Raw genomic sequence first — 15418 nt, 5'->3', positions numbered from 1 at the left:
AAAAATCGTAGAGGGAGACCAAGAGATGAATACAGTAACCAGATTCAGAGGATGTAGGTTGCAGTAGTTACTAGGAGATGAAGAGGCTTGCACAGAATAGAGTAGCATGGAGAGCTGCATCAAACCAATCTTTGGACTGAAGACCACAACAAAAACAACCCCACACCCCTTCTCCCATGTGTCCCTCTGTTACCAAATTGATGATTCCTTCATGCATGAGGATGTGTCTTTCAACCAGTCCCTTTTTTAGCCAGATTGTGCCATATTTTTTTCGCTCCATTCGATTAACTACCCCATCATTAGTTATTCAATCTATGCAGCTAATCTTCAGCATATACATCTACATCTGCATCTAAACTCTGCAAACGACCGTGCAGTGCAGTGCAGTGCAGTGCAGTGCAGTGCATGGCAGAGGATACGTCTCATTGTACCAGTTATTAGGGTTTCTTCCTGTTCTATTCTTGTATGGAGCATGAGAAGAATAATTGTTTGAATGACTCCATGTGTGCTGTAATTTTCTAATCTTACCCTCACGATCCCTATGTGAGCGATACTTGTGTAGATGTTGAATCTTCCTAGAGTCATTATTTAAAGCTGGTACTTGAAACTTTATTAGTAGACTTTCTCAGGCCAGTTTATGTGTATCTTCAAGACTCTGCCATTTCATTTCTTCAGTATCTCTGTGACCCTCTGGGATCAAACCAACCTTCGACCAGTCATGCTGCCCTTCTCTGTTTATGTTCAGTATCCTGTATTAGTCTTATTTGGCATAAGCCTCACACACTTCAGCAAAATTCTAGAACCAGTCACATAAGGGATCTCCTTCGTAAACTGATTGCACTTCCTCATTATTCTACCAATAAAATGAAGTCTACCACCTGCTTCACCCATTCATATCATTCCATTTCATATACCTACAAAATGTTTCACCCAGGCATTTGTATGAGTTGGATGATTCCAGTAGTGACTCATCAATGTTATAGTCATGGGATGCTACATTTCTTCATTTAGTTAAGTGCGCAATTTTACATTTTAGAACATTGAATTCAAGTTGCCAGACTTTGCACCAATTTGAAATCTTATCAAGATCTGGCTGAATATTTATGCAGCTTCTTATGACAGCACTTCATTATGGGTAACTATATCATCTGCAGGAAGTCAGAGGTTACTGTTAAATTGTCTGCCAGGTCATTATTATACAACATGAACATCATCTGGTGATGACACTCTATCCAAGATAACATGCTCCATCCTCTCTAGCCAAAAGTCCCCAGTCCAGTCACAAATTTCACTTGGTGCCCCATATGATCATGCTTTTGACAGTAAGTGTAAGTATGGTACGGACTCAATTCCTTTTTTGAAATCAAGAAATACTGCCTCTAACTGACTGCCTTGATCCAAAGCTTTCAGTATGTCATGTGAGAAAAGTTCGAGTTGGGTTTTCAGAATCCGTGCTAGATGGCATGGAGGAGATCATTCCGATCGAGATACCTCATTCTGTTTGAGCTCATATGTTCTACGATTGTACAACAAATTGCTAGCTTTGTGGATCACTTCTACTATGCTTCTTGTCGACGGGTGTGACCTGTGCCTTTTTCCAAGAACTGAGCATGGTTTTTTGTTTGAGGGATCTATGACACATTGTAGTTAGTTGAGGGACTAACTCAGCTGCAAATTTAGTATAGAAAACTATAGGGATTCCAATGGGCCCTGGAGCTTTGTTCAATTTTAATGATTTCAGCTGTTTCTCAACACCAGTGACACTAATATTTATTTCACTCCTCCTTTTGGTGGTATGAGGATTGAATTGGGGCTGTTCTTCTGGATTTTCTTTTGTAAAGGAACATTTGTAAGCAGAATTAAACATTTCATCTTTTGTTTTACAAGCCTCAGTTTCAGTTCATTTCTCATTCGCTAGGAACTGGACACTAACTGTGGTGTCACTAACGTACTATACATACAAGCAGAATTTCTTTTAGTTTTGTGAAAGGTTTTTTGACAATATTCTTCTACAGTAATCACTGAGGACTTCATTTATTGCTCTCTTGACAGCCAAACATGTTTCATTCAGCTTATCTCTCTCTCTCTCTCTCTCTCTCTCTCTCTCTCTCTCTCTCTCTCTCTCTAGCCCCATGCTTTATTTACACCTATTATGCAATAATCTCTGAAGCACAACATTTCAAAAGCTTCTGTTATCTTCTTGCATAAACCACAGCCATTGTAAGTCATTTTATTGTTCAAAAACCAAAAATTTGTCTACTAATGCAAGGATCTCAGTACCTAATCTAATTCCATCAACATTATGTGATTTAATTTGGCTACGTTCCATTATCCTTCTTTTACTGTTGTTGGTGTCCATCTTATAATCTCTGCACAAGACAGTATTCATACTATTCAACTCCTCTTCCAAATAATTTGCCATCTCTGAGTGAATACTCAAAGCTTTTCTTTCTTTTCCCTGAACTTTAATTTCGTTCCCCAATTCTTCTTGGTTTCCTTCATAGCTTCATTAATGTGTTGACTGAAAACACCTGGGAGAAGCTACCACTCTGCCTTACTCACTTCTCAGCTGATTTTTCCTTCCATGCCATTCAACTCTTATAACTACTTTTCCATTTCTGTGCAAGATGGAGATTACTTTTGCTCCCTGTGTTTTATCTTGGCTACGTTTTGAATTTCAAAGAATGTAGTCCAGCCAATGCTGTCAAAAGCTTTCTCTAAACCCACAAATACTGTATATATGTGTGTTTGCCTTTTCTGAATCTATCTTTTAAGATAAGTTGTAGGGATAGTACAGCCTAGCATGCTCCTGTATTTCTCCAGAATGCAAACTGATGGGAAGATCATGGTTGACTTCTTCCAGTTTTTCTATTCTTCTTTAAATAACCAGTGTCAATATTTTACAACATTGATTTACTTAACTGATAGTTTGGTATATTCACATCTGTCAGCACCTGCTGTCATTGGATGAGCAATTATTACATTCTTGTTGGGGTCTGAGGGTATTTCACGTGTATCATGTGCCTTGCACATCAGGTAGTATAGTTTGGTCATGGCTGGCTTTCCCAAGGATCTCAACAATTCTGAGATGATGTCATCCACTTCAGGGGCCTTGCTTTCACTTAGGTCTTTCATTGCTCTGTAAGATTCTTCTTCCCATCTGATCTCCACCTACATTCTTTTCTTTTTCTCTGATAGTGTCCTCTGGTTTGTTTTCCTTACATAGACCCCCTATATATTCCTTTTACCTTTCAGCTTTTTTTTCTTTGCTTAGCATTGGCATGCCATCTGAGCTCTTAATATTCATACGTCTAGTTCTCTTTTTTCTAGATGTCTTTTTAATTATCCTATATGCAGCGTCTATCTATAGTTCTACAGCCTTGCACCCTCTTGTAGTCTTGCCTGCTTAGCCGTTTTACACTTACTGTCATCTCATTTTTAGATGCCTGTGTTCCCTTTTACCTTCTTGTTTTGTTGCAGTTTTATATTTTCTCCTTCCATCTGTTAAATTCAGTATCTTGTTTGTTATCCAAGGATTTCTACTGGTTCTTGTTGTTTTGCATGTTTGATCCTCTGCTGCCTTCAACTATTTCATCTGTCAAAGACACCCATTTGCCTTCTGTTGTATTCCTTTCATTTATTTCAGCAAGTTGTTGCCTAATGTTCCGCCTGATACTCTCAGTAACATTTGCTTCTTTCACTTTATCCAGGCCCCATATACATTCCTTCCAACTATTTCCAAATCTGTTACCACCTGCATTTGCAAGGTGATGGAACGTGTGATTCATGCCCGGCTGATACGGTGGCTAGAGTCTCGCAGTTTACTTACGAATGCACAGTGTGGATTTCGTGCGCAGCTTTGTGCAGTTGACCATCTCGTTACTTTGTCCACCCATGTCATGAATGGTTTTCTGCAGAAATCCCAGACTGTGGCAATGTTTTTTGATTTGGAGAAAGCCTGTGACACCAGCTGGAGAACTGGTATCCTCCGTACTCTTTCACGTGGGCCTTCCATGGCCACCTGCCCTGTTTCCTTTAGGTATTTTTCAAAGATAGTGTTTTCAGGGTGCATGTGGGTTCTGCCTTGTCAGACACCTTTATCCAGGAAAAGAGTGTGCGTTTGTTCCGTCCTGAGTGTCATCCTCTTTGCTATCGCCATTAACCCTATAATGGCCTGTCTCCCACCGAGTATCTGTGGCTCACTTTTTGTTGACAATTTTGCTACCGGTTGCAGTTCTCCATGGACCTGTCTCACTGAGCAGCATCTTCAGTGGTGTCTTGATCGTCTTTACCCCTGGGGCATTGACAATGGCTTTCACTTTTCAACTGACAAAACCGTTTGTATGAATTTCTGGTTATAGAAGTGGTTTCTCTCACCATCTTTACATCTTGGTCCTGTTGCCCTTCCATTTGTTGAAACAACGAAATTCCTAGGGCTCGTGCATGATAGGAAATTCTCTTGGTCTTCCCATGTGTCTTACCTGGCAGCCTACTGTATGTGGTTTCTCAGTGTCCTATATATCCTCAATGGTACTTCCTGGGGTGCCGATCAAACCACCCTCCCCCATTTGTACCGGTCCCTTGTCCGGTCGAAACTCAACTATGGGTCTTTGTTTATACATCTGCACACCAATCCTTCTTATGCTGTCTCAATACTATGCACCATCATGGCATCCGTTGGGCCACAGGCGCCTTTAACACTAGCTTGGTTGAGAGTCTGTATGATGAAGCTGTTTAACTACCACTGTCCTACTGCTGTGACACTCTCCTCAGCAGGTATGCATGCCGTTTGTCTGCCATGCGTGGCCAACCATCCTCTGCCTCCTTCTTTGATGATTCCTTTGATCAACAGTATGGGGCACATCCTTCTTCTCTGTTACCTCTCGGAGTCTGCTTTCAGCACTTGCTACGGTGGCTTAACTTCACACTGCCTGCAACTAGCCAGGTGAGTGTGAACCCTTCACCACCTTGGCTTGGTGAAGCAGCCCATGTTAACCTTGGCCTTCATTCACTTTCTAAGGACACTACTCCAGCCTCGCTCTATTGCATTCAGTTTCACGACATTCGCATGGAACTTCACGATAGTACCTTTGCATACACTGATGGCTCTCGGACTGAGCGTGGAGTTGGGTGTGCCGCCATCATTGGCACCTGTGTCTTTTGATATGGGCTTCTGGCACACTGCTCAGTTTTTACGGCTGAGCTCTTTGCCTTGTATCAGGCCACGGAGTACATTCTGCGAGATAGCCTTTTCAATTGTGTCATGTGCTCAGACTCTTTCAGTGCCCTTCAAAATCTATGTGCGCTGGACACCACTCATCCCTTAGTGCATCGGGTCCAGGAAAACTGTCAACTGCTCACTCTTGGTGGAGCCAGTGTGATGTTTCTGTGGGTTCATGGTCATGTCAGTCTGGCAGGAAACAAGGATGCTGACCACTGCTGCCAAGGCTGTAATCCTCGTATCTCAGCCCACGAGTACCTGTATTCCCTCCTTTGATCTCTGTTTTGCCGTCTGCTAGGAGGTGATGTCCCTTTGGCATCACCAATGGTCCTCCCTTCACGGGAATAAGCTCCAGCTTATTATGCCTCTCCCAGCGGGTCCTGGTCCTCCTGCCGGGAGGACGTTATTTTAACTCTACTGCGTATTGCTCACTGCCTTTTTAGCCATTGTCATTTGCTAAGTGGCATTACCCCACCACTTTGTGCACATTGCGCCCAAGTTTTAACTGTCCACATTTCCTGATGAAATCTCCATTTTTTTTACCTTTAACGTTCCTGTTTGGGTTTACCGTCTGATTTATCAGCCGTTTTAGCAAATGTCGCGCAGGCTGCTGACTGCATTTTACTTTCTTTCTGCCAAAGCAATATGGCAAAGGTCATTTAATTTTTAATTTTGGACCTCCGTTTCAGTATGGTGTCTTTTTTAGGCCTTTTTCCATTTGCCTGTTTTTAGCTGTCTTCTATTATGTCAATTGGGACTGACATATCGTCGTTTTTTAACTCCTCTCTGTCTTAATGTCCTACGGTTTTGACTTGGGCATGTGTGACCCCAATTATTTTTTGCACCCTAAAGCAAAACAAAACCAAAACCAAACCAGGCCCCATATCCTTAATTTTTCCATATTTCTGTAATTTCTCCTGTTTTAATCTGTAATTCATAACCAATAAATTATGATCAGAGTCTACATCTACCTGCGGAAAAGGTTTTACAGTTTAAAATCTGATTTTGAATTCTCTTCTAACCTTTATGCAAGCAGAAGCCCACTAACTTGTCCATATACCTTTCCCATTTAAACCATCTTTCATTATTCTTAAACAAAGTATTAATAATGCTAAAATTATATTCGATGAAAGATTCTTCCAGTAGCTTTGTCCTTTTAGTTCTTTCCTTCAGTTCACGGTTTGCTATTTTCCTTTTCTTTTCCTTTTCTTACTGCAGATTTTGTCTCTCTTTATCACGGTGTTTGTTCTTTTATTCCCCCCAACTAATTACTTCGATAATTTTGTATCTCATCATATGTCCTTTTAGTCTTATTATCTGCAGAGCTAGTAAGCATATAAAGTTGTGCTGCTGTGTTTAAAATAATGGATGTAATTTTCCCTTGCATTCAGCTGTTCGTAATAACATCATAGCAAGATCATCTTGGCTAATGTAAATAGTCAGATTAGCTAATCATCCAGACTGTTGCCCCTGCAAGTACTGAAAATGCCCCACCCTCCTCCCACCCGGGGGTTCTCCACTCTTTGGCGGGTTTGTGTTTGGCTACCATGAGGCCCCAGCCTTTGTAACGTATTTTCTCTTCTGTGCTGCATGTCTATCCTCTTGCTGTTCTTTTTCCCGTCCCTTGGGGAACATGTCTACGAAGTTATTGGGAATGTTCTGCATTGTCTGTCACTGACTTAAGAACAGTCTTACCTTTGTTTTTCACTCCCTTTTTCTTTCTTCTTGTCCCTTATCCTCTCATTCCTCCACTTTGACATTTGAGGTTCCTCTTTATCTTCTTCCTACCTGTGCGCTCCTGAAGGCCAGCTCATGTGTCTGACATGTAATAAGTGACTGGGTAACATGTGATTCCCAGCCCTGGGTCGACAGATAGGGTTCGCACATACCACCTGGTACAGGCCAAGCCCAGGAAGGGGTGATTGCCTGAGCTGGAACCTTCCTAAATTGCCGATTGGTCCCTTTGTCAGATGTTTGGGAGGTGTGACCTGAGGTGTGAACAGTCACCTAAGGCAGGTGTCCTCCCTTGTGAAGGGGGCCCCCAGTTGGAAGGAGCACGCCATCGAAGATGCTGGCAATCCTGGGGAATTTTCTCGTAATGAGTCAATCACCTTCCCAATCAACATCTATGAATCATAAACGTAATGAGGTTAATGATTCGAAGACCCTTCCCTCTAAACCACGGTTCCTCATGGTCTCACGTACTGAAAATGGACAGTCCTTCGCCACGATAAATCTGTTTATTATTCAGAAAGGTGTTGATGCGATTGCTGGCCCTGTGAAATCCTGCTCTTGTTTATGGAATGGCACTTTGCTTTTGGAGACTGCTTCTGGTTCTGAAGTACAACAACTGCTTGCTGCCTCACTTCTCCACAGTTACCCTGTTCGTGTTGAAGCCCATGGAACTTTGAATTCTTCCTGTGGTGTCATTTACACCAGGCTGCTCAACGGTCTAACCGAGCCCAAAATCCAATCTTGCCCCTCTGATCAGGGTGTCATTGCTGTCCATCATGTAATGAAAAACGTAGGTTCCTCCTTAGTGCCCACCCACACTCTTTTCCTCACCTTTGATAGAGTGGTGCTGCCTTCCAAGGTCAAAGCAGGCTGTTAAATTATCACAGTCCAGCCATACATTCCGAACCTGCTGCACTGTGCACACGAGAGCGATTGTCCGCCTCCTCCTCCCTGCTGTATCAACTGCAATGGCAGCCGTGCCGCCTCCTTTTGGGATTGTCCTATGTATCTTGATGAGCGGGCTGTCCAAGAGATTTGGGTAAACGAAATAGTGCCTTACCCAGTAGCTCACAAGTTACTGGCTAGTCGCAAGCCTTGTGTTCTCCTGTCTGGCACCTATTGTTCTGTAAGTCGGTATTCCATCTCATCGGGGAGTCATGCTGCTCATATGGGATGACATTCATAGTCAACCCATCTCCCTGACTACCTGCCTTCAAGCTGTTGCAGTTTGTATTTTCCTTCCCCACCTGATTTTTTCCCTCTGTACCATTTATGCACCTCCGTCATTCGATGTCACCAGGGCTGACTTCCTTCAGCTTATTGGGCAGCTACCTCCCACATTTTTGCTACTCGGTGACTTTAACACACATCATGCCCTTTGGGGTTCTCCCAGGACCTGACAGAGAGGTGCCCTCTTGGCTGACCTTAACCAAATCAACCTCTTCTGCCTTAACACTGGAGCACCCACTTTCCTTTCTGACTCCTCGCACACCTGTTCCCATTTGGACCTATCCTTTTGCACTGCCCAGCTTGCCCATTTCTTGAGTGGTCCGTTCTTTCTGACACCTACTCGAATGACCATTTCCCATGTGCTCTCGGTTTGCTGACTCCTACCCCATCTGCATGCAAGCCCAAATGGCAGCTTACTAAAGCTGACTGGCAGCTTTACTCCTCCCTAGTGACCTTCGAGTAAAAAGATTTCCCCAGTTGTAATGACCAGGTGGACTATCTCACCAAGTTATCCTTACTGCTGCAGAATGTTCCATTCCTCCCACTTCCTCTTTACCACTTCGTGTCCCAGTCCCTTGGTGGACTGAAGCATGCCTTGATGCAATTTGCGTTTTTAACCGTCATCCCACAATGGCAAACTGCATTCATTATAAACAGATGCATGCAAATTGTTGTCACGTTCTTCGGGATAGCAAACGAGCTACCTGGATTTCATTCACTAGTTCTTTTGACAGTTCCAACGCTTCCTTTGTCGTATGTGCCAATCTCCGATGGCTCTCTGGGACCAAGAGCCATTCGCCCATTTCTGGCCTCACAGTAGCAGATGATGTTATCGTAGACCCTATTGCTATCTCCAACACCTTGGGCCACCATTTTGCGGAAGTTTCAAGCTCTTCCCACTATCACCCTGCCTTCCTCCATTGGAAACGAGTGGAGGAGGCTCGGGTGATACCCTTCTTCTCTCCGAATCGTGAGTGCTACAATGCCACCTTTACTATGAAGGAGCTCAATCGTGCTCTCAGTTCATCCTGATCCTCTGCCACAGGGCCGGACCCCATCCACATTCAGATGTTGCAGCACCTTTCTCATGCAGACAAGCACTTTCTGCCTAACACGTACTACCGCACCTGGGCAGAGGGCGCATTTATTGGACACTGACACGAAGCCACCATCGTACTCATACCTAAGCCCGGTAAGGACGAAAACCTTCCTTCTAGTTACTGCCCCATCTCTCTTACCAGTTGCGTTTGAAGGTGATGGAGCATATGATTCATGCCCGGCTGGCATGGTAGCTCGAGTCTTGCAGTTTACTGGTGAATGCACAGTGTGGATTTTGAGCATGGTGTGCTCTGCAGTTGAGCATCTCATTACTTTGTCCACCCATGTCATAATGGTTTTCTGTGGAAATCAGATTGTGGCCGTGTTTCTCGATTTGGAGGAGGCCTATGACACCTGCTGGAGAACTGGTATCCCCATACGCTTTACATGTGGGACTTCCGTGGCTGCCTGCCCTGTTTCCTGCAGGCATTTTTACAAGATTGAGTTTTCAAGGTGCGTGTGGGTTCTGCCTTGTCAGACACCTTTATCCAGGAAAACAGTGTGTGTGTGTTCCATCCTGAGTGTTGCCCTGTTTGCTATCACCATTAACCTGATAATGGCCTGTCTCCCACCGAGTATCCCTGGCTCACTTTTTGTTGACAATTTTGCTACCTGTTGCAGCTCTCCATGGACCTGTCTCACTGAGCAACGTCTTCAGTGATGTCTTGATTGTCTTTACCCCTTGGAGCATCGACAATGCCTTTTGCTTTTCCACTGACAAAAGCATCAGTATGAATTTCTGGTTATGCAAGTGGTTTCTCCCATTATCTTTACATCTTGGGCCTGTTGCCCTTCCGTTTGTTGCAACTATGAAATTCTTAGGGCTCATGCTAAATAGGAAACACTCTTGGTCCTCCCATGTATCTTACCTGGCATCTCACTGTACATGGTTCCTCAATGTCCTACATGTCCTCAATGGTACTTCCTGGGGTGCCGATCGAACCACCCTCCTCTTTTGTACCGGTCCCTTGTCCGTTCGAAACACAATTATGGGTGCTTTGTATATACATCTGCTCGCCCATCCCTCTTATGCCATCTCAATACTATCCACCATCATGGCATCTGTTTGGCTACGGGCACCTTTTACACCAGCCCGCTTGAGAGTCTTTATGCTGAAGCTGCTGAACTACCCCTGTCCTACTGCCATGACTTTCTTTTCAGCAGGTATGTGTGCTGTTTGTCTGCCATGCGTGGCCACCCATCCTCTACCTCCTTCTTTGATGATTCCTTTGATCATCAGTATGGGGCTCATCCTTCTTGTCTGTTACCTCCTGGAGTCCGCTTTCAGCACTTGCTACAATGGCTTGACTTCACACTACCTGCAGCTTTCCAGCTGGGTGTGAATCCTTCACCACCTTGGCTTCGTGAAGCGTCCAATGTTAACATTAGCCTTCATTCTCTTCCTAAGGGCACTACTCCAGCCTCAGTCTGTCACCTTCAGTTTCTCATGGAACTTCGCAACAGTACCTTTGTATACACTGATGGCTCTCGGACTAACTGTGGGGTTGGGTGTGCCTTCATCATTGGCACTGGTGTCTGTCAATATCAGCATCTGGCACACACCTCAGTATTTACAGCCGAGCTTTTCACCTTGTATCAGGCCACAGAGTACATCCAGTGACACAGCCTTTTCAATTGTGTCCTCTGCTCGTACTCACTCAGTGCCCTTCTGTGTCTGTGTGCACTATACATCGCCCATCCCTTAGTGCAGCGGGTCCAGGAAACTGTCAACTGCTCACTCTTGGTGGAGCCAGTGTGATGTTTCTGTGGGTTCCTGGTCATGTCGGTCTGCCAGGAAATGAGGCTGCCGATGCTGCTGCCAAAGCTGCTGTCCTCATACCTCAGCCCGCGAGTACCTATATTCCCTCCAATGATCTCTAAGTTGCCATCTGTCAGGAGGTGGTGTCCCTTTGACATCGCCAATGGTCCTCCCTTCACAGGAAGAAGCTCCTGCTTATTAAGCCTCTCCCAGTGGCTTGGATGACCTGCTCTCAGCCCTCCTGCCAGGAGGAGATTATTTTAGCTCGGCTACATATTGGGCACTGCCTTTCTAGCAATCGTCATTTGCTAAGAGGCATTATCCCGCCACTTTGTACACATTGTGCCCGAGTTTTAACTGTCCGCCACTTCCTGATGGAATGTCCATATTTTTACCTTTTACGTTCCCATTTGAGTTTGCCAGCTGAGTTAGCAAATGACGCGTGGGGTGTCGACCCTGTCTTACTTTTTATCCACCAAAGCAATATGGTGAAGGCCATTTAATTTTTAGTTTGGGACCTCTGTTTCAGTATGGTGTCTTTTTTAGTCCTTTTTTCACCTGCCTGTTTTTAGTTGTCTTCTATTATGTCAATTGGGACTGACATATTATCATTTTTTAACTCCTCTCTGTCTTCGTGTTCTATAGTTTTGACTTGGGCACGTATGACTCCAGTTGTTTTGTGCCCTAAAGCCAAACAAAACAAAACAAAAAAAAACAAGCAAAACTGAAAATGCTGCTGCTCCACTCTAAGATTTGTCTGGTCTCACCACAGGTACCCCTCCACAGCCTGATTACTGCTTCACAGTGTATTTATTTCCTCATGAAGTCTGTTGTAAATAATCTACTGCAGTTCAAAGGGAACAGTGATGTACATAATTACAATACCAGAAGGAAAAAATGGCATTCATTACTCCACATTAAGGTTGTCTTTAGCAAAAAAAGGGGTGCACAGTGCTGCAGCTGAAATTTTTGACAACTTAGCCAATGACATAAAATGTCTGACAAATAGCAAAGCAAAATTTGAAAACAAATTGAAAAAGTTTCTCCTTGACAACTCCTATGTCATAGAAGAATTTCTACTACTGTAATATGTAAAATGTGGAGGATAGGAATTACTAAGTCAAATCTGTTTTTTTTAGGCACTTACAAATGCTCAGCATGTAGCCACATGTATAAATTAATTTGTGATGTGAATGTAAAATGACCCATTCCACATCATTGATTTATCATGCAAATAACCCATGGAACATGCAACTAACTAACTAAACTAATTAACTAAACTAACTAACTGTGGTTGTATCTATGGTATGGCTATTAGTATCACTGAGGCATACAAGCCATCCCGACTCTGCAAGGTCTGTGGTTCATGGGGGAGGGGATGGGGATATTTGGACTTGTTTGCAATGTAGAATTGCTGGACACCGTGATGTAGGTTGGGTGCACAGTGCAGTTATAGTATCTTTGACTGAGCAACCAAATGTAATTTCAGAGCTTTTCTGACAGTTGAGACACAGAATTTGTAGGTTTTAAACAAATACAATGTTAACTGAGAGGAACCAATCCACATCAGGGTCAGTATCTACTCTTAACAGCATGGTGAAATGAAGCAGTTGGTGGCATGACAATTGTCTGTCTAACATCCATCTGCCATGGGAGTTACAGATCTTGAGGAAATGTGTTGGCAGAGTTGAGCAGTTGGTATACACACTAGACATCAACATTATCTGTCCCACTCACAATAATGCAAAGATGGCCCATTCATTGTATGAATCCTGCCATTGATGCTATAATGATTTTTGTTGCAAATTAATATGAAGGGGAATTGATAGCTACAAAATAAAAAGAATGATGGAGGGAGACAGTTTCATGGTGGTTAGGTTCTAATGGTGGGACGCACATGCAGATGTACTGAGCTTCTCATCCTTATTATTGACAAGGAGATTTCTGTTAACACCCAAAGGTACTGGAATGAATTACTGCAACTGCATGTATGACTGAATGAGGTGCAGTTTGGTCCCAAACTGTAATTGATGGACAATTATGTCTATCCACATTGAGCTCTTGTGATGGGTGAATACACACTACATCCACTGGCCAATGAGATGTCCAGATCTAAACCCTGTTGAGAATGTCTGCAAAAACAGTAGCCTCCTAGCTCATCTTGCCTCCACACAGCTGTTTCTCAGGAATGGTACTGACTTTGAATAGAACTCTTGAGCCATATCACAGAGCAAATATATGTGGAAGCTAGAGTAAAATATGAGGGTCATTGCAAAAGTCATGGCAACTTTTGTCTGTCTCAAAAATGGTAATGAATTAAAAAAATTCTTAGAGATGCAAATGGCGAATTAAATTATTGATGTTGTTTATAAGACTTCAGGTGTCTGCTTAGCACACAATGTGAAAGCTATTAGATTATAATAAATTATATGAAATTTTTCCAAAGCACTACTTTACTGCAATCTATTTTTCACTTTTTGAACCTATTGCAACAACTTTAGTGACACAACTCTTTTGATGAGGTGAAGTTATTGTTCGTGTAAGTATATATGAAGTGTGGAAAGGACATCAAGCAGTTTTGTGTGTTGAATGTTACATTGCTTGGTGAAGAAACAGATTCACGATTCAACATTTTTGGCAGCCTGATTGTGAACGTAGCACTACACATTTCTATTGAAGAAAGTGAAACTTGTTGCTGCTAGAAAATTTAAATAGTGATAAGAATATAGTGATGGGCAAAGGCATATAACAAGTTGTGCTTTTTCCGAAAGGACAGACTTATCAGTGTATCAGCATACTCTGTTTTTGTTTTTTAAAACTCATCTTTGTTTTCCTGCAATGATGTAAACATCATTCAATGCTAAATTAATGGTGTTTATATCATTGAGGTGTATGATGTGATAGATGTATATGGTATAGCTTTAGAGAAGTGAAAAATATGTACTTGGAACTTTTTAAATTAATTTGTAGGTACGTCCATGTTCGAATCAATGTGGAGCAGCATGACAAGCAGCATGCAGTTAGCTGAAGAATGTCTGAAACAAGCGTCTCCAGATGGAAAAAGTACAGACGAAGCTCAACCACTTGAAGGGCTGGAACTGTTCGCTCAGACAATTGATTCAAGTAAGTTCGCTATCACAGGCAAATTAAAATGCAATCTCATTACTTTTACTATTCTTTCATGAAAAGATGAGACATTTTTCTTCTAGGAAGTAGAAACTATGAAACAAAGGCACCCCTTAATCAAAAGTGCAAGGATACCTTTAACATCTCACTTCTAAGTGTAAAAGAAGGTTCACAGCTGTTCAGTGTATTGTAATAGTTGAGAACAAATAGAATGAGAAAGCAAGCCAGATTAGTTACTGATTGCAGTTCAGTTAGAAACGTTTCAATTTGTCAAAATCTTTAGTTGGTGGTGATTGAATAGTAGATGATATTATCATCAGACAAGGCTCATTGTAAGGCCAACTTGCAGTCAGGCAATGGCTATTTTGTGTAGGAGAAGGTAATCGATAGCAGTCTTTTGAAAATATGGCCACAAAAAACTGATTATCTGTTCTTCTCTAATGCCATTTTGGGGTACTCAAGTAGTGAAAGAGATTTCTTGTGAAAATTAATGAGCAGCAAATGTAACATTCGCCTGAGAGTTTCTGACCATCAAATGAGTTATTTCCTTGTGGTAAGATTGCTGACATATAACACTCATTGAAAACTTCCTGGCAGATTAAAACTGTTTGCCCGACCGAGACTCGAACTCGGGACCTTTGCCTTTCGCGGGCAAGGGTTCTACCATCTGAGCTACCGAAGCATGACTCACGCCCGGTACTTACAGCTTTACTTCTGCCAGTATCTTGTCTCCTACCTTCCAAACTTTACAGAAGCTCTCCTGCGAACCTTGCAGAACTAGCACTCCTGAAAGAAAGGATATTGCGGAGACATGGCTTTCACGAAAGGCAAAGGTCCCGAGTTCGAGTCTCGGTCGGGCACACAGTTTTAATCTGCCAGGAAGTTTCATATCAGCGCACACTCCGCTGCAGAGTGAAAATCTCATTCTGGAAACTCATTGAAAAGCCAAATTGTTATGACCACTGCCTACTGCAAGATTGAATGCTGCCTAATGGGGCTTTGGGGACATGATGCTGTAAGGAAATTATATGAGTAGAGCAAACACAAATGAGACATCCTTCTAGTGACAATGCAAGCCCAAATGGGGAAGTATGCTGACATGAAGAACTCTGACAAAGTACAGATTGTTACAACCCATTGCCTGAGAACGAGCATCTCAGAAACAAAAAAGCTGATCACCCATTTGCTGGCTACTGATGTTACAATTTATGGTTGAAGGACAGTGAAACATCAAGGAGACGACAGGGTGT

General features: G+C 42.8%; 1 protein-coding gene across 1 annotated transcript in view; it reads left to right on the top strand.

Moving 5' to 3' along the window:
* Positions 1 to 15418, top strand: part of LOC126482334 (autophagy-related protein 2 homolog A) — a 485244-nt gene that overhangs the window by 44199 nt on the left and 425627 nt on the right. Inside the window, exon 3 of the mRNA XM_050106397.1 lies at positions 14013 to 14165. Within this exon, the coding sequence (XP_049962354.1) occupies positions 14013 to 14165 (153 nt within the window). The remainder of the gene's footprint in view (positions 1 to 14012; positions 14166 to 15418) is intronic.

Source organism: Schistocerca serialis, chromosome 5, assembly GCF_023864345.2.
Source record: "Schistocerca serialis cubense isolate TAMUIC-IGC-003099 chromosome 5, iqSchSeri2.2, whole genome shotgun sequence".
Taxonomy (NCBI): Eukaryota; Metazoa; Arthropoda; class Insecta; order Orthoptera; family Acrididae; genus Schistocerca; species Schistocerca serialis.
Note: the sequence above shows the minus strand (reverse complement) of the source record. Positions and strands in the feature narration are given on the sequence as shown.